General features: G+C 44.6%; 2 protein-coding genes across 2 annotated transcripts in view; both read left to right on the forward strand.

The window, feature by feature from the left end:
* Nucleotides 1-9,184, forward strand: part of LOC147724243 (lectin-like) — a 91,590-nt gene extending 82,406 nt beyond the window's left edge. Inside the window, exon 6 of the mRNA XM_086966980.1 lies at nucleotides 8,938-9,184. Coding sequence (XP_086823106.1) covers nucleotides 8,938-9,020 — 83 coding nt within the window. The 3' untranslated portion in view covers nucleotides 9,021-9,184. The remainder of the gene's footprint in view (nucleotides 1-8,937) is intronic.
* LOC147724242 (lectin-like) overlaps nucleotides 1-25,339 on the forward strand; it is a 1,164,867-nt gene that overhangs the window by 648,071 nt on the left and 491,457 nt on the right. The gene's annotated exons all lie outside the window — the stretch shown is intronic.

Here is a 25,339-nt window from a genome sequence, read left to right on the forward strand (position 1 = left end):
GAAGACCCTTGCGGTACTCTGTATTCCTTTTTTACAAATTCCGATTGATACGGAGGAAGAGCTACTGTTTGCCACCTGTCAGATAGATAGGAGCGCATCTATCTCAGTGCCACACCTGTCACTCCTAGGGATTCTAGCCTTGGAAGAAGAATGTCATGGTTGCCCGTGTCGAATGTGGCAGCCAGGTATAGCAATATTAGAGTTGCCGATTGACCCCTGTCTGCCCGCATTTGGAGAATGTCCAAGATGGTCACCAAAGCTGTCTCCATTCCGTGACCAGGTCTAAACCCAAATTGCTCCTCTGCCAGTTTATTATTTGTCTCCAGAAAGATGGACAATGCCCTACTAACCGGACATTCCACGATCTTAGCCAGATAAGGTAAGAGGGAGATAGGACTGTAATTCTTGTAACAGCCAGAATCTAGTGTGGGTTTGTTCAGAAGCAGGCGTGATAATGGCCTGCTTCCAACTGGATGGTACCACTGCATTATTGAGTGATTGGCAGCACAGTTTTAGAAGAATGGGGAATAACTCTGATCCGAGTTCTATCATAATCTTGTGCGGGATGGGATCCAAGGGTGACCCTGAGGAGATTCCTAGGGCCCTTCGGGTAAACTCCTCTTCCGTGGGTATCTGGAAAACATCCATGGTAGCCTTAGGGACGGCCGGGCTAGTGTCCCTATCACAGTTATCACAAATCTCACCCTTTTATTGGTCTAGCAGCCCAAATGGGGTCACATCTTTCAGACCTTCCATGATCGTATTGATTTTTTCTTGGAAAAAGAGATTCAAAACATCGCACAACTCCTGAGTAGGTTTGATTTTAATGTTAATACAGTCAGGGTGGGTCATATCTCTCACTATCCTAAAGATATCCCAGGATTTATTAGCACTTTTGATGATGGTGGAGGCGAAATATTCTGCTTTTGCAGTGGCTATTTCTCTTTTGTATTTTGTTAGAGTGAGCCTCCAACTGGCTTTATCTCTTTCTCCATAGTTCTTCCTCCACTGTCTTTCAGCCAATTTTGCAGGCCAGTGTCAGAGTCGTAAGATTTTCCGTGTGCCATGGGGCTGAGAGACTCCCTCTTTTCCTAATGTCTTTTAATGGAGGAAGTTGGTCAATCTTCCTAATTAGCTGCATGCAGAGAACTGTATAGTTTTCTGTGACTTATTTCTCAGGATTAAACAGGGATTCTAAAAGAAATAAAGGGCCAGTTTTTGCCTTTCTCAGTGTTCCTTTCCAGTCCCTACCACGGAAGGTCCTTTCTTGCCCCTTAACACGGGCCTCATCTGATTTATAGTTTGCACGCTAAAGTTAACCAGATGATGGTCCGTCCATCCCACTAACAGGGTTTTCCCAATGGTAATAATGCCTTCCTCAGCGAATATCATGTCTAAGATGTGCCCTTCTATGTGCGTTGGTTTAGTCACCCATTATCTCAGGTTCAGGTTTTCACAAGACTGAGTGAGGTTGTTAAACGCTTTGTCCATCCTTCCACTGGCCCACAGATTGAAGTCTCCCAAGACCATAAGTCTAGTATGGGTAAGGGCCATGTTATTAATTACATCGATCAGCTCATGCTGTTGTTGTGCGTTGATTACCCCAGCAGGCCAATAACAGACCATGCCCATAAGGGCCTGTCCTGTCTGATCTCTAATGGAAAATCCTAGGACCTCCGCACAAGTGACTTTATCAATGTCTAATGGGGGGATATTCAGAGTTTTTTTAAAGATAATTCCAGTTCCACCTTCCTGACCCCTAGACCTAGGTTTATGAAAGGCCCTTTATCCCACTGGGCATGCCAGATCTAACTCAATCTTTAGCCCTTCCATGGTCCAGGTCTCCGTCATAAACAAAAACAAAACATCTAGGTTATGTTTCTCTACCAGTATTTGTATTTCTGTGGAGTGCTTTGGAAGAGATCTTACATTGAGCAGGCCATAGTTTAGACCACCATAATCGTTTTGGTTATAGTTATTTCTAATCCGAGTGGGCGGCAGTGTGCCATGGCGAGATATTATCTGTGGGAGAGGTGACAAGCAGTTAGTACAGAAAGCTACTTGACCTTCAAGATAGCTATCGGGTGACAATCTGGGGCTGTTCACCTCCTCCCTCGGAGGATTAAATTTCATGAGGATATCTCTCCCTGGGGTGGAAGAACAAGGGAGACTGGCCCTGAGCCCGGTCCGAGCACGGATGGGCGTAGACCGGCCTGGCTTTGGTGCGGCTTCGGCGTGCCAGTGGTGCGCCCGCTGCCCGTGTCCACTGCACGGCCGGCTGGCCGGCTGCCTTAAATGCTAATGACACCGGAAGTGGTGCTGTCAAGGGGAGGAGCTATGTCCCTCCACTCAATCGGCCCACGAAGACCGTGGTGGACCGGGGACCAACTAAGCCCTAAAGTGCAAAGTACAAGATATGCTTTCCAAAAGTATTTAAAAATGCCCTCAAGTAACTGTTTTAAAAACAATTAGGTTCTGACCTTCCAGTGCGCATTTGCTGCCTCTGTGTGCCCGGCAGCCTTCCCCCTTTATTGCCAGTAACCCCGGAAGTGATGCTGTCAAGGGAAGGAGCTATGTCCCTCCACTCAATCGGTCCGTTAAGACCGTGGTGGACCAGGGACCACCTAAGCCCTAAGTTGCAAAGTACAAGTTATACTTTCCCAAGCTGTTTTAAACATATGCAGCACTGCGAGTCTTTGTCACTTGCTCTCTCAATCCAGCCTCTCTCTCTTTCTTTGCTTTCCAGTCTCTCAAACTCTTTCTCTCCTGTCCTCCCACGTTCTCTCTTTTATGTTGTCTCTTACTCTCTCTTTTTATTTCCTCTAAGTCTCTTCTTACTTGAGGAGTGGAATGGAATTCCCCCATGGGTAGTTGCAGTGTATGAAGGTAATCACATCCATGGTGGAGAGGGGGTTCTGGTCCCTTTAAAACAACACACCTTTGTGTGCAGTTGTTGGGTGTCATTACACACATTTCATTGTGGCAGGTGCTAGCTAGCATAAGAATAATGATAGCGAGGATAAGGCGGATGCCACCTTGGACAAGGCCGGTGCTAGCTAGAATGTAGCTAGGATGAGGCAAGCGCTATCTAGTGTGAGGTAGATGCCAGCTTCACCCATTAAGTGTGCCCCTTGCTGTCCATCGCCTCCTACCCAGTATGTTAGCTGTTGGTGCTGCCAGGGAAGATGCTTCACAGGTGGGTGAGGGAGAGCTTGGGGCATCAAGATGACGATCAGAGACAGGGAGTTCTGAAGGACTGGCAACCCTCCTTCAGAGAGAGTACCCAGCTCATACATGGCCATGAGTAAAATGACGGGGACCGGTTGCTGCCAAGTAGTTGTCTTGGCAACCAATGAATTCAATGTCACTTACAGGGCTTCTCATGAGCCAGTGCTTAGATCTGAAGCACATGCACACCGAAGGTGCAGCTACCACACCCGGTGCCTCGGGAAAGAGGGGTGGCTCCTGGGGCCCCCTGGCAGTTTCTTTTGCTGCCAAATCACTACAATGATGTCAGTCAGTCCATGCCCACCCCAAATACCACACTAGCTTCCCATTGGCATTGCACAGCCCCTTGAGGGCACCGACTGTCTGTGAGGTGCACACTGGGCGATGATATCCATCACCCCTAGGCTCAAGAAGGTCCCCCACAAGTATGGTTCTCATCCGGCTTTCAGATCCACAGATTGGCCTGTTCTGAATACCGAAGGCTTCCTTCCAGACAGGTATCAGGCAAAGTCCAGCAGGTCTAGGGGAGGCTCATTCACATGTCAAAGTGGCACCTAACAACAACCAGCTTAGGCCAGAACTGCTCTTTATTCGAAGGACTGGCCTCCAGGGATGTGACCATGTTGTCACCCAGGCCAATTCCACTCTTCCCTAATAGATAAAGTCGATTTGGGCCCCTAATTAAACCAGAAAAAAATCGATACCGACTGGGCTTGCTCTGAGAGCCTGAAGGAAAGGGACAAATAAATGCAGCAAATAGAAAAAAAACTGCAAATATCCGGGGCATAAAAGAACGGGATACATGCAAGGGTGATTGTCATTTCAGAAGAGTCTTTGGGACAAGGCAGGAGGCATGAGAAAGATGGCTGGACAGGCACTCGGGGACGATAAAAATAGGTAGAGGGATAGTCATGGAATGGGGAGGCATGAAAGACATTGGAGAGAAAGAGGGTGTGGGTCAGGGCCACAGAAGCAAATAGAGATAGTAAAGGGATGGAAAGAAAGTGGGTAGTGGGGAATGAAAGGAAGGAGAAGAAGGGAGGCTCAGGGCAGAGGGCAGAATGTAATGGTTGGAAAGAGAGAGAGCAGAGTGCTGGGATGATGTGTGTGTGTAGCAGAGAAGGTGGGAGGATATTGGGAGAGAGGGTGGAAGCTGAAGGAGGTGAGGAGATGGTGCAGGGAGGTGCTCCCGGAGACGTAGCGAGGTACTTCAAGAGGTACCACAGAGAGGCACGATGGTACCACACACAGCAGGGCTCACTTGTACTCACATCCTTCTGGAATCAAGATGGACCGCACCATGGTTTAGAGCAGCAGTACTAGGGGCAGCAGTGCCCATGGATCGTCCATCTTACCCTTGGCCATCAGTGGGTATCCATTTGTAATTTTGATATGTACATTGTGAAAAATAGTGGAATTCAAAACCCTTATTAGAAATGTAAGCCTTTCATTGTGTTGTATGTAAAATTATATTTCTATAGGGCTATACTCACCAATAGCCCATATATCAATTATCAATAACCAGTCAGTTGGCAGTGAGGAAAGTTTAATTGTTTATTAGCAAAGTACTCTACGCAGCGGAGCCTCCCCACGGCCTCCACCCTCGAGGTCCGCAGAGACGACTGCTGGCTTATATTCAAAACAGGGCATGTATACCTTTCCGTTACACACATGAAACACTAGAATAGGAAAAGTACCAGCCGGCCCTCGGGCTCAAAGGAAAGACCATATATGGCACACATAATTGGTTTCATTATTAGACACGGCTATTGTGGGTATAGGTCAGTAGGGGTGACTCCCTTTCTTCTTGTTGCTAGGGAGGGCAAGAACGGCGCCTTCAGGAATGTGCTTATCACCCTAACAGCTAGATGTGACCTTGGTTCCCAGGACAGAAAGAAGAACACCCCACATTCAGCTGTCCACTATAACTCATAATTTTCATACAAGGAATAACACGTGACCACCGCTGAAGCTGAAGTAACCACCTATCAATATGACGCTGGTCTTGCGAGGGCCTGGCCTATGTACAAGAACAATCAATACACTTCTTTAAGTACCAATAAATGCAAGATACATTTTGTTAATTCAAAGGCAAATACTTATTGATGCATCATGCTAATACACTATATATATCAACAGTATGAACTAATTATATTTTATACATGAGCACGAGACAATCAGATTTTTATCCTTCAGGTCCACCCTTTTTAGCCTGATGTATCAATACATACAGATTTCACAATCCTCAAAAATGCCTTCATCGATCTGCATTAGGTCATTTTTTTCCTGTTGAACTAATTGGGCCTTGTATTTTGTGGGTGAAGGTGTTTTATGATAGAACCACGTTTAGAAGCAAGGCATGAACAACAGGCTTGGTATTTGAAAGAAAAGTAATTAGGAACTAGTTTTAAATAAAGGACAGGGACGGACAAGTGATAGCAAAAACTATAAGGAAACGAAGTGCATGGTACAAAATTATGAATTTTATTTTATTAGATTGTCATTATGATAAAAAACATCATTACTTTATTACAAATTTTTATCGTGTGCATGCCTCCACTATACATGTGACTATTAATCTACATATATATACACATTATTGTATCCTTAGTGTAATTCAGTGCATTTAAAAAAAAATGATTTTGACTTGAAAGCTGTGTGGAAGCTTGGTTTAACACACTGTACATAAAAACATGGCTAAGTATGACATCTACGCGCGTTTCGGCTGAGGGCCTTCATCAGGGAGCCATGTGAGTATCCAAGTGAACCTGGATGAATAGATGGTGCAGATTCTCACAGGAAGGGAAAATAGAGTAATCTGAAGTGTAGGGCTGTCTGTCTTGGAGACGTGGGTACTTTGTTGTATTTTACTCGTTTTTTTCTCTTTGAATAGGTGTCCTGCTATTTAAGTATCCGCTTCGAATTCTGAGCTGTAGAGATAGTCCTATATAGTTGAAAGGCTATGTGCTCCTGGCGCCAGGGGAGTGGTATGTAGGTAACCTGCAAGTTATGCTCAATAATTCTCTAGATGGGGATCTCTGGACGTTTCTTGTAGCGCTGACAATCCCGAATTAGGAACTCTAGTCGGGGATACCCCTTCCTTTTTACATATATGAACAACAGGCTTGTCCACACTGTATGCAAAGACAACAGGTAAACAAGACTGTAGCTTTTCCTTCTAGGACCATCAAGATTTTCCATCCCCAAGTGGAAAAGAGGTTCCAGAACCAGCTGGACAGTGACCAAGTCCAAGTATCTGCATGAATTTCTGACGCTAAACGGTGTAATTTTTGAATAGCTAAGTGAACAGAAGGGACGGTGTCAGGGATATATACACAACAGGAGCTGCCGATCACGCAGCATGCTCCCCCTCGATCAGCTAGGATGACGTCCAAAACCATCCAATTTTGGAGCGAAATGAGTCTCGTAGCCTGAAGTTCTACAGTTATATTAGTCAATATACCCGCCGTAATATTGATCACCCTTTGCACTACCCTGTAAAGGCGTCGTACTTCTTTGCTTGTTGTAATGGGTCCCCAAATAGGAAATACCCCATTCACAATGTCAACAAAATGTTGTTAGGGGGTATCAGTTTGATCAGTGTCGGTAGTCTCTATCATTCTAGGTAACCTATGCAGGGGTAAAACTTTTTTCTCCAATCGCTGATGTTTATGATAATCAGACAGGGCTATATATACCGGAGGGTACAGGAAAGACAGATAACAACGCCCACAACCACCCTCGGGGTAGTAAGTATAAGCAGAATCTCCACACACAAAACTATACATTGGGAGAAGTGAGCAAAGGGGGACTGCTAAAGTCAACATTCGATAAGTGTAATTGCATATGCTCCTCCCTACCGGGATATGACCAGTTCCTTGAATACAAAAGGGTGAGGTATGGTTTAAAATAGGTATTGGGATTGCCTCATCCTTGGTAACGTTCCGTACCCTAAACTGTTGGAAATACTGGGTATGGTGGAATTCCTCAAAATCCATTAATTCGTTTTTCAACCAAGTAGAATTTGCTTTCTCAGTGTACACATTCATGCAGGCTTCGGGGTCCACGGACCTCTGACCTCCATTTCCCTTTGGGTAGAATCCTTGTTGCGTTTCTATATATGCTAGGATCATAATCCTTCTCAGAATATGGCTGCAGATCTACAACATAGTGCATATACATTACGGAAAACAATTTAAACCAAGATTCCCAACTTCCCAAATATTATAAAGGTAGAGAAATGAACTGATCCTGCAGATGCATGACAGAGAGTAAGAGACCACAAACCCAACAATTAGTAGTATTGGTAGCTTATGAGTTTAGTGTAACATTTCAATAAAAACATTTTTACTATAAGTCTGGCGATGCCTCTCTTTATGTGGGGCCCTCGTGTAAAACACATGCTTAGGCGATGGGGTGGTAGTCCCTATAAGCTTATGGGTTGGATATTGAAATTCTAAATATACAAAACACTCATTAAAATAATCAATAAAACAGTAATGCTGACTACAAAGCATATTTTTGCATGTGACGTCCAGGTGGAAAAGATAGGTATATACTCAAGTCGATGACTAGGGATCAGTCTTGTTCTCTCAATGAGGCTAATATGGGCATTTACTCCAGTGTCTTTTGGTGCATTAAATTAGTAGGAATTAGGTGTGAACATTGGTGCGTTAGTGTGGGGTATGTGAGTTCATGCAGATGGCTGGTGGAATTAGTAGATGAGCTAGGGGATTAGGTATTGCTTGGTTGCAGGATATGACTTTCAAAAAGGACCAAATTCGTTTTTTAGATGAAGTAGGGCGCAATTTAAGGTAATACAATACTAGAGACTAATACACACACGCATATGACTTACATTTGGCTGTATTAAAAAGAGGAGGCATGCAGAGGATGGAAAGTAATGAGAAGTTCATTTAACGGTAGAGGAGAGGCAGTTTATAACTTTATTGTTTAGTTAATTAAAACCATAACAAATATCCCTTACAATTGAAAGCAAATAAAATACATCAAAATACTATTTAAAACAGGAAGGTTTAAAAAAGGATGTGCCAGTTACTCTCATGCATTTCTAAGGCCCTGACCATCAAGAACTTTGTCAGCTTGCAACTTGGAATAGAAAATTAATAACATAGAAAACCTTATTATCTAAAAGTGTCACATTGCTTTCAAGCATTTTTCAAAGGCTATAGAGGAGAGGCAGTAATGGGAATTATTTTAGTCAAGGTCAAACTTTTTGTACAAGGTTTTAGCAACATAGACTACTTTTGAGATAGTAAATATTCTGAAGGTGCAAACTGTAGAAAGAAGCATCATTTTTTGCTTGTGAAATAGTGGTTTAGTGGGTACCATTTCATAGGCCCTAGAATCAGGCGACTAGCCTGTCCGATGCCAGGCTACCCCTAGACTACCACTTCATCAATGAAAGTAGGTCAGCTCAAGGGCTGGAAGCAAAATTAGTGACTGGGCACTTATACAAGGACATATTGAGAACTTTAGACGATGCGTGAATGAAGTTGAAAACTCATGATAAAAGCAACGTGAGAGGAAATACAGGGTAGGTAATGCAAACACCTTATACAAACAACAAGAAGATTCGTCAATTTCTGGAGCGAATGTCGTCTGATGTTTAAACTTAAATTTTGTCTTTTGTTATATGGAAACCTGGAAAAAGAATGAAATATATTATGTCTTTTGTATCTTCCACAGGACCTGGTTGGAATGACGCGCCATGCAGCTTAACTTTACCGTTTGTGTGCAAAGCAAGTAACAATCTTGATTTTCCAGGATAAGCACCATACCAGCATTTTCCCAGAGGGGCCACACTCTGATATTTTTATTATTGGAAATGATCAATCCTTACTTATAATAATCACATGTCAGTATATAACTAGAGGTTGGAGTTTTTGGTAATTGAATTCTAAATAAAATCATAGCACTTAATCAGACAACAAAAGCTTTTTCATTTTCTATCTTCATGAATATATGGTGTACACTTTCATAGAATGTCTTCACTTTAGCACATAGTTACCATGTGAGAGTGGGCTAAGATCCTGTAGGAACCCTGCAACAACTGAGGCTTCTTTTCTCTCCTGGCTACCCTTCCAGTACCAGGAGCTGGGAGAAATCATTATTGATATCAAAGACTGAACAAATGAAATACAACTTGAAAAAGTAAAACTGTTAGTTTATAGGGGGGAAGACAGGTCCAATACACATATTAAAATAAATATATATTTTTCCATACCATGGAAGAAATCCACAAAGCAGAAAAGATCAAAAGGTGAAGGGAAAAACCTAATAATCAATCAACCAATCAATCAATGAATCGGCTTGTATAGCGCAACTACTTACCCGTCAGGGTCTCAAGCCTTATAAATTGATAAATCTAGCAACAAGATGAAACGCAGTTTCAGTCAGTATGCAGAATAATTCTAACGCCTGGTCGTCAACAAAACCAACAAAGTCTCCCATATTTCTTACCTGCCCCAGCTCAACACCAGCATGCAGATGTAGGGGTAAGACTTTGTGCCTTAGGGATTCAAATCACAGGACGGCAGTATCACATAATTCTCACTGAGTGCCTATAGTCAAACTTTGCATGTCCTCCTCCAGGCTTGTGTTTTCAGTAACAAGTTAAGTTAAAGGATTTATAAAGCGCATGGCTGCCCCAGCTACGGTGTGTCCAAGCGCTATCCAGGTGCACATTGCAGGAAGACAAACAGAGGGTGAGAGGTTAAGCTGGGAATAACCAGACTTTTATGGTCTTTCCAAAGTGTAGATAGTTCTGAACATCTCTGATGGATAGAGGATAGAGGAGGAGATTTCCAGAGTCCAAACGCCAGGGTCAAAGAGTGGCCCTGGCTCTTGCTCCTAGGAATCGGAAGGTAAAGGATAAAAACTGATCGGCTGAGCGCAATGTAGGTAGCAGTAAGTACAGTGCTTGCATATCCGCTAAGACAGGGGGAGCCTGTTGGGTCAGAATTCTTTTGGAGCGAAGCACACTGTCTTAAACTGGATTTTTATCATCAACAGGCAGCCAGTGTAGCTTAGGTAAAAGCTTTGACACTGAGCAAGATTTTGGGAGAGCAAAAGGAGTGAGTGTTGCCGCATTTTGTACTCTTTGTAGGCGCTGGATCCCAGATTTATCATCGTCAAGGTAAAGGTAATTACCGTAGTCCAGCCTGGATACAATCATGGCTTGGATAATGGTCTTGTGGGTTTGCGAGACAAAGAAACCTAAAAATGGCTTCAGTCCTCGCAAAAACCCAAAACAAGCCCCCGCGACCGCTTTTGTTTGGGTTTATAGGGACAGCCCACTGTCAACCCATGTTCCCAAATCTTTCACTGCCTCCTTAGGAAAGGGTGCAGGCTTCAACTCATCTGGCCATCATTGCTCCACCACAATTTATTGTCTCTAGCAAACAGTAGTATTTCGGATTTGCTGGCATTTAACTGCAGGCAGTTTACTGTCATCCATCAGCAATAGCCAGCCTGTCCTCCTTAAATTTAAAGAGGATATTTTTGCATTTCTTGGAAAAGGAGATGACCAGTTGGGTGTCATCAGTGTAAGATACTAATGACAACTCTTTGCTTTTTGCTATCACCTCGAGGGGTTGCAGGTAGACTTTAAAGAGCATGGAACTCAATATTGATCCCTGCAGCACACAGTAATGGATGGCATACTCCTGCGAACAGTGGGATGGTACAGTGACCTGGAACGTTCTTCCATGAGGAAAAGATCGGAATAAGGCCAAGGCCGCACCCCGATACCTATGCCCTGCAGGTGCGCAATAGGATCTCATGGGATACTGTATCAAAAGCGACACTTAAGTCAAGAAGAATTAGAGCCGCAGAGTTTCCTTCATCTAAACTGCTTAGACTTTGCTCTGTCACTGCCACCAAATCGGATTCAGTACTGTGGCGTGATCTGAAACCGTTTTGTGAGGAGTCCAGTATCTCATTAAGCTCCACAAACTCTGTGAGGACGGCAATCACATGAGATTCAGTAGCTCTGGCCAGGAAAGGGAGCCGAGATATAGGGCAATAGTTTTCCGGCTTAGATGGCTCCAAACTATTTTTTTTTTAATAGCGGTATTACTTTAGCATGCTTCCATGCGAGTGGTACGGATGCCAGAGTCAGGGATAAATCAATCAGCTCCCTACATACCGGCAGAATATGTTTTCGAAATTTTCGGAGTTGATCTGGTCTTATAGGATCAGCTGGGGAGCCTGATTTAATTTGAGTTCAGAGAGACTCAACCTCAGAGAAGGATAGTAGAGGGAAGTAGAATATTGTTCTTCCAACATTGTTTCGGTTGTGCCTTTGCCCTCCCATACAATCTATGCTGGCATTTACGGTTGGAAAATGATTGTAAATCTTCTCCATCTTGTTAAAAATATATGTGGCCAACTCGTCACACTGATTAGTCGAGGTGATGGGCGATTTTGTTTCCGAATTTAAACTCTTCATAACCTTAAGAAGGTTGAAGATCATTTTTGAAGGATTATTATTCTCTTGAATTTTAGAGCCAATATACTCAGCCCTGACTTTCTGAGTCAGCTTGTGGTAAACCTTGATGGATGCGCAATACTGGTTTTTCGCTTCTAGGCCATGTGAGCGTCTCCATGCACGCTCAAGTTGATTGCATTTATTTTTTGCATGGTTCAAAGACTCATTGAACCAAGGGTTAGACTGCGCTCTTTTTCTATAGCTCAGTTTAGCAGGAATACAGCTGTCAAGGACATGTGTGAGCCAGTCCTGAAAAAGGACATTTGCTACATCTATGTTAGAGGTTAGCTGGGGTTTATGACTTAGCAACAGATCAGAGAAGTGTTTAACGTCGGATTTGGTGCCAGGGTTGTTTAATAGCAGGCTGCAAACAAAACTGTAGTGGATTTCCTTCCCATTGCAGGGAAAAACAGACAAGGAAATGATCCAACCAACCCAAGGGAAGAGGAGGGAAAACCTCTATGGAGGCCAGAAATGAGTGACGCTAAGAACGCATTGCAACGGATGTATGACATTACAACGCATTCTTTTACCACGCATGCCTTTACAACGCGGTATTTACAACGAAAACCTTTACAACGCATAGTGCTTTGGGGTGCTGGATAGTGAAAAGTTGAATTTACTATTCCAACTCCAGTCCCCGTGGACACTAGGGAAATTGTTGGATAGTAAATTAAACGTATTCCCTATCCTAGAGCGCCGCCCAGCGCAATGCGTTGTAATGGTTTTCTTTGTAAATACCGCGTTGTAAAGGCACTGCGTTGTAAAAGTTGCATTGTAAAGGATGTTTCCCCATTGCAACGGCTGGCAAGGCTCTAAATCTGCTAAGAAACTGGCAGTCTCCTTCGTAAGGTCATCTTCAAGATGTAGGTCAGAGGTCTTCAAACTTTTGGATGTCGAGACCCCCCTCTCCACATTTTGAGGTGTAAGGACCCCCTCCTGACAAAAATTTCTAAACCTGTAGGCAGGGCTACTGGAATTATGATGAAGTTTAGGACCAAATTACACGACAGGCTTGACTAAATTGTGTGGGAAGAAAATGTAAATGATGTTACGTGACGCAGCGTATTTTGGGATAGCATTGCTTCATTATTTTGAAATTAATTTTTTACACACAGTAACACTGAGGAAAGATTTCACCCCATCAGTACCTGTTTATAACCAAAATACAGAAATTAACATCAGAAAGATTTCTAGTCAACCTTTGTGAAGGGCCCACCACTCTGCAGGAATACATGCTGCCACATTAGAAGCTCACCTGGCCCTGGCTGGTAGAATCATGGGCCCCTTAAAACCCTGGCGGTTTTCTTCGTAGTTAAGCAGTTTACCCATGCAGTTTTCCTCTCACTCACTCCCTTCCATCCCTCTCTCCTCTCCCAACCCCGGATGCCTCTCTCACTTTGCAGGCCATTTTCTTTCACCCCTTTTTATAACTTCTAAACTCTACCCATTCAACCTCTGACTTCACCTTTAATCACCTCTTGCCATTCTGTCTTTTTACTGCCCTCATCTCTAACAGTCTCTCGCATTTATCTCATGGCCTCTCTGGCCCCGTCACTACCCGTTCCCCTCAGCAATTCTCATTCACCAAGTCTCTCCATTCAACTTATTGTCTATTTGTATCTTACACCTCTCCTGTCCTCCCATTCATCTTTCACATCTCCCCTTTGTTCTAACAGAAGCCCTCACCTTTGGCTCACACTCACTTCTAGCGTGTCCACACTACTCTTCTGCAATTTACATTTCTCCTCATCCCTGACCTCTTCAATCAAATTCTCTCAATCCCTTGCTGTCCTCTCTCATCCTCTCATCTCTCCTCACCAATCATACAGGTCGGACCTGTATGCTCCTCTCAGCCTGTGCCACTCTGCTTATTGTACCCTAATTCAAGAAGGCATGAGTTGCCTGTCTCACGGTTTTGATGCAGGCCGCACAGTTATGGAACTTGCACCCTCCTTTGCTTTACTCCACCAAGAATCGATTATCCTTTAGGAAGATATAAAAACCTTTCTCTATGCTTTGTAGGTTACTCCATTTGGCTGGTTCTCTATCTCCTTCTGTGTGTTTCTCTTTTGCCTTCAGGCAGCAGATGGTTATTAGCCCCAGGACATCTTTTGGTAACAGAAGCGCACTACAAATGTAAATAATAATAATCGGCAGAAGCAGGGGAGCCACTAGACCAGAACTTCTGGGGGAAGGGTGCTAACACTCCCAGCCAGGGCTGGCCCTAACACTGGTTGCACCCGGTGCAACAGTCTTTTTTGGTGATCCACCTCCGTTTCCTCCTTCTCCATGATTTCCCTCACTACTACTCACCAACAATGCACCTCATCTCTCTATAACACCTTTCTGACAAACATTTCATTTTTTATAGTTATACTCATAGTTTACTCACACTCATTTCTGTGATCTGCATGGTACATATTCTTTGTAGCAGGCACATTAACCCTATGCGCTGTGTGGGTAGCAGGAATGCCCATGTGAGTGCACGGTGAGCGATGCAACAGTGTGAGAGTAGGGTGAGAGGAGTGACTGCAGGGTGAGTGAGGTGGCCGTACGAATTTGGGTGCGGATGCAAATTCAGAATGGGATGAATGAATGTATGATTACTGCTGGGCTTGTTTGAGTAAGTTGTATATTCAGCAGTGAGGGGGACTGATGAGTGAAGCGTCACATGAGTGCAGGATGAGTAGTGTGCTTGTGTGACTGCAGGGTGAGGTATAGGGTGAACAGCGCAAGTGCATTGTGAGTGCAGAGTAATCACTGTGAGTGCAGTGTGAGCAGGTGAATGGTGTAAGTGCATGGTGATCAGTGTGAGTGCGTTGTGATCGCTATGAGGGCAGGGTGAGCGTACAAGTGAAGGGCGTGAAGGAGGAGTGAGCAGTCTGAAAGCAGGGTCCATTCCCAGACACTTGAAGTAACCCAGCATGTTAATGATGGCGGCGTAGGGTTTAAGATCTAAGTTAAACTATCGCAACTATGGCAGGGTGGAGGAAATAAATAATGTGCTGATCCTGCAACAAACTTCAAGTCTTATGGATATGGTTGCCAGTAGATTATTTTGATGGCCCAGTTGGTACAAAAATAAGCAGTCACCTGAAGCTGTATTTTAAGCACTTATATGTGCATACTTCGAACAGAAAATATAAATAGAAAGCACTTTTAATTGTGGTCTAGGACTGCCAGCATGATCCATGACTGATAATTAAAAAGAACAAACACTGAAAAGTCACATAATGAATGAATACATACTTTTTTTATTTATAAATCTATTTAGTGTCAAGAGGAGGTCTCTGCAGGCTCTTTAAACAACACACACAGGCATTTTACTTTTGGCAACCATACTTTATATTCCTTTTCATGAAATGCACTCTCACACTACAGCAGTAAATGTAAAATACAAATGTAAGGAATAGGCAGAGTGGGACCCAGGGGGTACTGGAATCAGGAAAAAAAACACTAATGCCCACATGCATCAAGCACTTTTGCATTCGCAAACGGTGCGATTCCTTAAAATCGGCCGTTTGCGAATGCAAAAGTGCTTTTTCAGATGCATCATCATTTCTGAATGGAATTCGCTGATTTTGCGACTTTCCAGAATGCGAATGCATTTAAGGAATCGCAAATTTGCGATTCCTTAAATGCAATGCATCATTCAGAAATGAAATTGCGAGAACAAGGTTTGGAAGTGCAAATTACCACGAGGTTGAACCTCGTGGTAAATTGCGAAAAATGTTTAAAATGTACTAATTTACATTTTAAACGATGTCATGTTACAGACACACATGTCCTTAGGACATGTGTGTGTGAAACATCCATTTCAAATTACATTTCGGGGGTGCAGGGGGGGTCCTTTGGACCCCCCCCTGCACCCATGAAATGTTTTAAGTGCCATTCGCAATTTCCATTGATTCCTATGGGCCTTTTGGCCCATAGGAATCAATGGGAATTGCGAATTCGCAATTTTGAAGTCACAAAATATTTGCGAGTCGGTAAAAATTGCGAATTTTACCGAATCGGAAATATTTTGCACTTTCCATGATGCATCCCGTTTTGCGAATCCATATTTGCGATTCGGTAAAATTCGCAAATTTGGAAACGCAAAACGGGAGTTTGATGCATGTGGGCATAAGCCTCTGTAACCAGTTTACAAAGGCATGTAAATATGTAAATGGTCTTTAAAGACCTGTGAAAAACTCTGACAGGGGTGCTGGAGATAAGACTCCAGACACTGCCCAGCTGAGGCCCCAGCAGCTCGAGTTACACTGCAGCAGCCCGGGCTGAGACACAGGGGAAGAGGAGGGCTGAATCCCTTGGGCCTGAGCATGTGTGTGACTGGGAGCGCGACCCCCTTTGCATTGCTCCACGGCCCCCCTGGGGGTCGCGCCCCACAGTTTGAAGACTCCTGATGAAGGTTGAGGTTTCCCAGAATAATAAAATTTACAGATTTACTGGCCAATATGGTGACTTTGTTAACCAGCTCTTCCCTTAAGACTTTAGATGACCCTGGAGGAAGATAAATGAGCAATCCAGATTTTGTGGTTTAGGGTAGTTTTAAAAAGTGAAGCGGCACTGTTAGAGCTCTTTAAATAATTTCTCAATGCCCCCATCTGTTACAGACTCTATTTAATTGCTTCATAGCGTAGCCCAGGGGTAGTGCTAACCATGATTTGGCAAATGGAGTCCTGTGTCAGCAAGGTTTCCGTTAAGGACCACTTATCCGTGAATTCCTCTAGTAACAGGTCAAACACTTTGGCATTATGCTTGGCCAGGGACCTACAATTCCGGCTGAGAAACCTGAACTCAGTGGTGTGGGGAGGAACGCACATTATTTGCAGTTAAGTGGACCCCCAGTGGGGATCAGGCGTGATTAACACAAGTAGAGCATTGTGCCTTCAGGGACAAGAGGTCGTTAGGCGAGTATGAGAGCTTATGCCGATTTCAACGGGCAGAGTGCCTAGCACCTGGCGCCATTCAGGCCAGGTGCAGAAGGGCTTGCCTTTGGTGCACTTTTGGCACACCAGCAGCGCGTGTGTGCTGTGGCATGCATCAAATAGCCGGTGGGCAACAACTGGCTCCTCCCGTATTGCGTGTGATTGGCCCAAGTCAGCCAATCAATGATAAGTACGTCCATAAACTGAAGCGTAATGCTTCTAATCTAACAAGGAGAGAGGATATGTGTATGTGGTGCCATGTACACTCTGTGGCTTCTGCATTCTCTTCCTCAAACAGGCCTGCTATAATTGTCTAACCAGAGGCAGGCACCAATGAAGCCAGCCACCAAAAACCTGACCGTGACTTGCATAGAGACTGTCTCACATAGATTATATTTCTGGTCCTGAAAAGGTTTTTATCACTGTCCCCAGACCAGTGAAGGCAGCCCACAGGAAATCACCATTTACCATCTGCCACTCACAGATGAGACCCTTGAGATTATTACCTTGCAGAGAGCATGAAGATACCTACAACACACAATAATAATAATAATAATAATAATAATAATAATAATAATAATAATAATATTATTAATAACTGTAGTGTTGCCGGGTCATGGGCCACACAATAGAGTAATCCGTGTTCAGGGGGATATTGGTAAAAACCCTGTGCGTGTAAGAGCAGTGGTGATGGGTGTCGTACTCCAGCGTGAGATAATAAAAAAGCATGGTGTGCCGTGGCATGGCTCCAGTCAGAGACCCCCACTGGTACTTCACCGACTGAGCCTCCAAGGCCTGCATCTATGCCCCTCCCAGGTCCGCTGTGCCCGAGGGGCGGGGCTCTATCCTCACATCGGCACATCCTGCCTCACCAGGTAATCACATAGACGACTCCAGTCCCCAAGCTCAACCCCCAAGAGGCTGAGGGGCATCTTCTCTTCACGGAGGTATACTAAACAATATATAACAGAAATAACACTCCAGTGTGAAAATTATCCATCATTGACAAAAAAAGGAGATATCAAGGCATAGCATACTTAAGAGGGAGCTATGGTCATGACCTCAGGACTCCCTGGCTAGAGGAGTGTCTCCACGTATCGCCCACTTGCAGGTTCCATAGGTCAATGTGTCCATTTTTTGCATCGCGCTTAGCAACTGCACTGACCCTCAAACCCAGAGTATGACCTCTTGGGACCCCTGATTGCCTCAGCTGCGCATCACACCTCAGCCACATGGCCTCCATCCCTCCAATAGAGCCTTTCACGATCACAGGGCCTCCACCCTCCTAAGCCGCTCCCGGTATAGCATGGTGTGAACACCTGGAGAATTACTTTGAAGCTATGGAGGTTCCTGCTGGCCGCAGATGCCCTATGCATCTCCACCTAGAAGGAGCCAACATTCATAAAATCTCAAAGTCTTATGTTGAAGCAGGTCCCCGCAAAACTACGCCACCATGAGGGATGCCATCACTGCACACTTTGAACCTTACACCAACCCAGACTATGAATGATTTCTTCTGTGCCAAGCTTGAAAGTTACCAGACGAATCAGTGGATGTTTTCTATGGGCAGTTAAGAAAGCTTGCCATCAACTGCACTCTGCCAGATGAAGACAATGATGTCCAGGCCCAGTTCATTTAGGGTGTACCCCCTTGAAACTGTGTGAGCAAGTCTTGCAAGAGCCCAACATGTCCATGAGACATGTTCTAAAATGTAGGCACTCTAGGGAACTTTCCATTGCTCGGGCAGCCCACATGGAACCAAACTCCTCTACCCCTATCTAGGAAGATCCAATGAATGCCATCCATCAAGTTGCGCGCGGAGGAAAGCCAGAGTCCACTAAGCTTTTTTCCAACACCCGCCAAACAAGAACTGCAAGCTTGCACCTGAAGATGGTGTATGGCCCATAACCTCACACTTGAACTTGTAGTGCCAACGGCAAGACGTGCAGTCCATGTGGCAAATACAATCCAAAGTATGCTGCTCTTTGCAAGGGCAACGACCCAAAGGCCCATGGAAAGTGGTGTGCACAGTTGTACCACACCCAGACAACCTGTCGCACATCGACATGGATGAAGATGACGAATCGGTTGTCCATGTGGTGAGGAAGCTGGATAACCTCAAGACTGCCCTTACCTGGTGGATCAACGTACAGATTCACCCTGTCTTTGCTCTCATAGATACGGGAACCACTATTAATCTTATGGCAGTGAATGTCTACCACAGCTTACCTTGCCCACCAGTACTCCGGAACACTAGCATGCAGATATATCGTTTTGGCAACTGCTCACCGCTGCTGCATCACTGCATATTTCAGGCAGACCTGTCCCATCACTCCACACACGGAGTGATGGGACATCACTCCATGTGTACATCTCACAAGAAGGGTCAGGATTTCTGCTTAGTTGCCACGCGGCTCAAGGTCTCGTCCTCATACAATTTGCTTTTAGCATGCATGCGTATGATCTTGACCATTTGTTGCAGGACTTCACACTGCTGTTTGACAGAATTAGATGCCTGATAGGTCCTGCCATCCAACTGCACATTGACAAGTCTGTTCCTCCTGTAGCCCACAAGCATAGAAGGATTGCTTGCCTCCTTGGACCCAAAGTAGAAGCTGAGTTGAAGCTACTGGAGAAAGCAGGCATCATTGAGCGGCTACGAGGCCCCACACCATGGTATTCCCCATCGTAGTGGCAAAGAAGCCCAAGCAGCCAGATGCAGTCCGCATTTGTGTTGACATAAAGGTCATGAGCCAAACAAACAATCTAGAATGCCATCTTACAGCAACCATAAATGACAATATTGGGGAGCTGGCGGGCTCTAGATGGCTATCCAAAATGGCCCTCAGCTCCGGCTAGCACCAAATCCTGTTGCAGCCAGACTCCCATCCCATCACCACTTTCTCGACCCACTTAGGCCTGTGGAGATACACAAGGCTCAACCTTGGCATCTCCAGCGCCACCATAGTCTTCCAGAACATTGTGAAGAACATCCTCCAAGGCCTGCCCAGGGTGCTCAACGTGAGTGACGACATCCTCGTTCACACCTCCCCGGTTGAAAAACATCTGACTCATCTCCATGCCGTCTTCAGGGGCTCACACAACACAAAGTAAAGTATGAATTCCTACGGAAGGACATTAGTTTCTTTGGGTACCGCTTTTTGGACAAAGGCTTCGGCTCTGACCCCGATAAGGTTTAGGGCATTCACGAATCACTGTCATCCATGTCAGGAGTAATTTCGTAGGCATGGTGACATGCTGCGGAATCTTCATGAAAAACCTGTCAGACATCACCAGCCTGTTCATGGATCTTGCCAAGTCATCCAGCCCATAGGTCTGTGGACCTGAGCAGAAAGAATCATTCTTACACACTAAGGCAGCTTTGTCTGCATATAGCACTCTGGTGTACTTCAACCCCCAGAGAGCATCACAGCTGGTAGAGGATTCTAGTGCCACCGGCCAGGGACAGTACTGGCTCAATGGTAGGAATGCAGAGAATGGGCTCTTCTGGCCTACGCCAGCCACACTCTCACAGCCACAGAGCAGCTCTATTCTCAAATAGAAGGTGAAGCGATTTCCATTCTATGGGGCTGTAGGCATTTTTACATCTACCTATTTGGCCACAAGTTCTCTGTCATCATAGTCCTTAAACCACTGATCCCGCTCTTTCAAGGATTGTTGTTGAGGCCTCCCGTGAGGATTGAGGAATGGATCTTGCCGCTGCAAGAGTTTAATTGCTGTTGAATAATGACATGGCACCCGAAACCCTGCCGATTTCCCATCCAGCCATGCCTGACCTACCCTTGCCCCTGAGGCCGGGGAAGCTGTGGAAACCGAAAAGAGTATGTGAAGATAATTGTGGACGCTCCAAACCTCTTCTGATGTCCCTGGTGAGAGTAATAGGCATCATCGAATGAGATAACTCCTTGCAGATTGCCATCGAGGGAGTTGCTATTTAAGATTGCCTGCCACTGCAAAACCCAGCATCTTTCCCCACAGAAGAGGCCCAGTCAATCCTCAAGCATTGTATCACATACGTCAGGAGCTGTCGATAACTAGCCCACGACTCATACTGTCCGAATGTCAGATATAATAAATAAATAATCATCAGTGAAAGAACACAGCAAGCCACTACAGCCCAAGACAGAGATACAATGTATTTAATTCATTGTCTCATATTTTGAATTCCTTTTATACAATGATGAAATGTTTTAGTAAGTAAAAACAAATAGGTTGCCCAAATGGAGCGTGCAAAAAAAGAGAGTGATCAGAGTGTTGGGTGAATAAAGAAGGAAAGGAAATTCACAGTAATAATTGTCACAAATTCATATAGTTTGTCAATCAATAACGGTGTTCTTATTTTTACCGTATTGAGTACCTGGCCAAATAAAAATTACTGTCAAACTATTACATTCAGGATTTTACAAGGACACTTATGTCATAAATGAGCACATAATAGATCAAGGGTATGGTCCAAGGTAAGGAGGGGGGGCGTCGACGTTTCGACTCAGCTTAAGGCCAACCGGTCACTTGAAACTGGGGCATGCGAGTCTTCATCAGGACAAAGGAGATGGGCAACCAAGGGGCGTCAATGACCCTTAAGTTGGAAAAGCCACAGGACTATTGTGGCGCCCGAGGAAGATTCAGTCTTGGCTCCCTGCGATACCGGACAACGCTGCACATCTGCTACCTGAACTGTGCCGACAGGAGCATTTATATGTAAGCGATCCTTTTTGCTGCGTCCCATTACAACTCAGGCTTGGCTGGATATAACGGGTGACAACGCTGCCCAAATGCTACCTTAATCTTGCTGACAGGAGCCTGGGCTGTACCAAAGAATAAAAAGACGATAAAGTACCTTCAGCCTGAGTTTGGTACATATATGGAACTTTGTGCCCACCCCTTATTTGGATGATTGATTTGTCTACACTTAAGGAGCACGCACTACTGGTTGACAGTAATTTTTATTTGGTTGGGCAACCTATTTGTTTTACTTACTCAAACATTTCATTATTGTATAAAGGGAATTCAAAATATGAATGAATTAAATACATTGTATCTCAGTCTTGGGCTGTAGTGGCTTGGTGAGTTCTGAAGATTATTTATTTATTATAACTGGAGCATATTCGGTTGAAGTGCTCTGTATTGTTTAAATGATTGAATAATATTGATTGGGTCAACTATTGTCATCAATAGGTCTAGGACCACTGTTTATTTATACCAGCCTACCTGAACAGCAGACTCAGCTTCTACATCTCAACCCGCCAGCTCCGCTCAGCCAGCCTCGCCCTTGCAACCATCCCCCGCATCCAATGAACAATCTCCGGCGGCAGATCCTTCTCCTTCCTCGCCGCCAAGACCTGGAACACCCTCCCTACCCACCTGCGACAGATCCAAAAACCTACCCACCTTCAGAAAACTCCTCAAGACCTGACTCTTCAAGCAGTAGCAGCACCCCCCTCCCCTCAGTGCCTTGAGACCCTCACGGGTAAGTAGTGCGCTTTACAAGTGAACCCTTGATAATGAAGGTGTAGAAAAGATTCCCGGGTGTATAGAAGGGCGGAGTCTCGTAGCCCCAGACCGACAGACCCGCAGATCCCACACCTAGTGGTTGAGAGCTTTTTCTCTGTCTCAGATGGGTCTATGTCTGGAACAGGAAATTAATCCCTCAGCTCTACAGAAAGCAGCAAATCAGAAAAAAAGGAACCCGACCCCACATCTAGAACCATCCCAAATAAAAAGGCTAGGAGTAAAATACGTAGCCAACTGAAGTGGGACTACTCTGATTCATATGGGCCACTTCCTTTGGGGACCTACAATCTTCAACATGAGGTGAGCCCACAGCTAACCATTGAAAATCTGACTGAGCCCTCCTAGACCTCTATTTTTTACTCTAATAAACAGTTCCAAGAAGAACAAGATCAGATAGTCTTGCCGCCAAGGGAGCGTCCAAAAAACTTAAAGGTAGTATCAGGAAATTAAATAAGATCTGCATTGGTATTGGCAATCGGGTGTTAATGGTCTAAGCATGGACATAGACCCTGGAAACAGAAGTATCTCAATTAAAGGAACAAGGATCTTCCCACAAGGCCTGCCTCACTGACTGGAGGAGCAGGAAAATAGGCTACGGAGAAATAACCTGAGGCTGTTGGGGATACCTGAAAGTGTGGAGGGTGAGGCCCCCAGAGGATACATCGTCAAACTACTCCGGGCCTCCTTTCCATCACAAACTGCCTGGAACTCGGACCAGGAAGTCCAAAGGACACATCGCTTCCTTTTCAATTTGAAACAGAGACAAGATGGCAACAACTTTGGAAATGAGAACCCTAGGGTATTGTTAGTTTTTGGGGGGAATTTTCTTTTGAGACAACTGGTATATGATCGGGCTAGGCCTAATTCCCAGAAAGAAGTCGACGGAATAACATTTTTCTCTAATCCAGACTTCTGCCATGCAACAGTCGAGCGTAGATGGTGACTGCGCCAACTGATAACTCCTCTACAGCAACAAGGGGCCCAAGTATATCTAATGAATCCAGCAAGATTGAAAGTGATATTTGAAGACTCGATCCGGGTTTTCCTATCTGAAATTAAAGTTGGGGAGTACCTAAAAGATATTGCGGGGAGGAAAAAAAATGAGACATGATGCTAAAGACTCCGATACGTACTACTTGAACCTAATTGTTATCTTTCACTAAAGACTTTTTCTCTTCTTCTTTTTTTTCTCTTTTAAGATTATTTTTTATTGGGAGGTCAGACTAGCTAAATCTTGCTGACTAGCAGACAAAATACTGAGTAGGCTGGTGACTGGGGACTCACACTTGCTCACCATCATAAAATTTTTTGATTGATACCCTATGGAAAATAACACTTACAGTGATCGGCAGAAAAACTGGACGTAGGGGGAGTGGGGTGGGGCTGGGGGGCTTCAGGGGGTGGCCGGGGGAGATGGGGCGGGGGAGGAAGGGGAGAGATAATCATGTTTGGTTTAATCAGAGGGAAAAATAACCCCCCAAAAATGTTTTGCTCTTTATTTGAGGGAATAGAAACAAACAGGAAAAATGGCCTGTGGCCCCCAACAATCATACGGGGGTTATAGTTAAAATCTGATAATGAATACACCAAACAAACTTAGAATTGTCTCGATAAACATTTGTGGCCTGAAGGATCCTTTGAAGAGACAAAAAACTGCTCAGGCTCTACGATTAATGGGGCAGACATCGTGTACCTCCAGGGGACCCATATCGAAGGGGGTCGGAAATCTTTGCTGAATTCTTTAGGATATCAATTTGTCGGGGCAGCCTCGCAAGGTGCTCAGGCTAAGGGAGTTGGGATCTTGGTCCGGAAAACATTACCTCTAGTAGTTAACCAGGTAGAATCTGACTCTTTAGGGAGATGGGTGATTGTAGGGTGCTCTCTCCCTTCTAACCTTGCTTTTACATTCTGCTCTATTTACGCAAGTAAATTAGATGACCCAGGGGGAATTAATGGCATAAATGAAGTGCTAGCACATTGGCCCCTGCCTGTAATTTTATGTGGCAACCTAAATTTAAATTTGCCTAGTACCTGGGAGTCTGATAAATCCTGGAGCTACAGAGGAAGGAAACCTAAAGTTTTCCAGGCAGTGTTCAGCCTGATAAACACTCATGGTTTAAAAGATGTTTGGGCCTACCTGAAATCTGATCAAAATGGTTTCCCTTTTTTTCAGCCCCTCACTCATCATTGGCAAGGCTTGACAATTTTTTTGTCTCATCTTCACTAACTCATGATTGTTGCATTGAAACTGCCCCGACTATTGTCGGACCGTAACCCACTTATTTTAAATCCAGAGAGCTGGGTCGATAGGGGGCCGAGCTCATACTGGACATTTGAAAAGGCCCTTTTATACGAGAATAGCTATAAAGAACATATGATGGGTTGGATCCGAGAGTTTCTGGACATAAACATTGGGACAGCATCAACAATGGTGGTATGGGATACTTTAAAGGCAGGCATAAGGGGGGAGACACTCCGATTCTCTATTAGGAGGAACAAAAAGGAGAAAATACAATTAATCTCTTACAAAAGTAAATGATAGATGCTGAAAAAAAATTATTACAGGCGGTTCAGGCAGGAACAGGAATAGAAAAGGCACAGACAATGGTATCTGTTACTAAGTCAGAGATGGGGACTGTCTTAGCAGGGAGAATAGCTGCTAAGAGGGCAGCGTCGCGAGAAAATCTTTATGAATGGAGAGTACTCATCGGTCACCAATTGGCCATCTCCACTAGACACCAGGTAACTGTGAATACAATCTCCTCAATTCAAACAGACACTGAAGGGATAACCACCAACCCCCAAAAAATTGAGGAGGCTTTTAGGGTTTTCTATTGAAGAGACGGTAAGGTCTATTGAATGCAGAGAAATTGAGATCAGTGATTATTTAGAGACAACACCGATAGCTGAACTCAATAGTGATAAACATGATAACAAGAGACTAGTGATCTGGGACCCCTTGGCCAGATGGCTCAATACCCTGAATATACAGGAATTACTGTAAATGTACTGTGCTACTACAATGCTATTATGACTCCCTCTTTCCATTTCCTCATTCCTGTATCCTGCCCGCCACCTCGCTCAGGCTCGCCCTCTCCTCACTCCTTTTCCCCTCTGGTGCCCCCCTATCCCC

The sequence above is a fragment of the Lissotriton vulgaris genome, chromosome 4_1, assembly GCF_964263255.1.
Source record: "Lissotriton vulgaris chromosome 4_1, aLisVul1.2, whole genome shotgun sequence".
Classification (NCBI taxonomy): Eukaryota; Metazoa; Chordata; class Amphibia; order Caudata; family Salamandridae; genus Lissotriton; species Lissotriton vulgaris.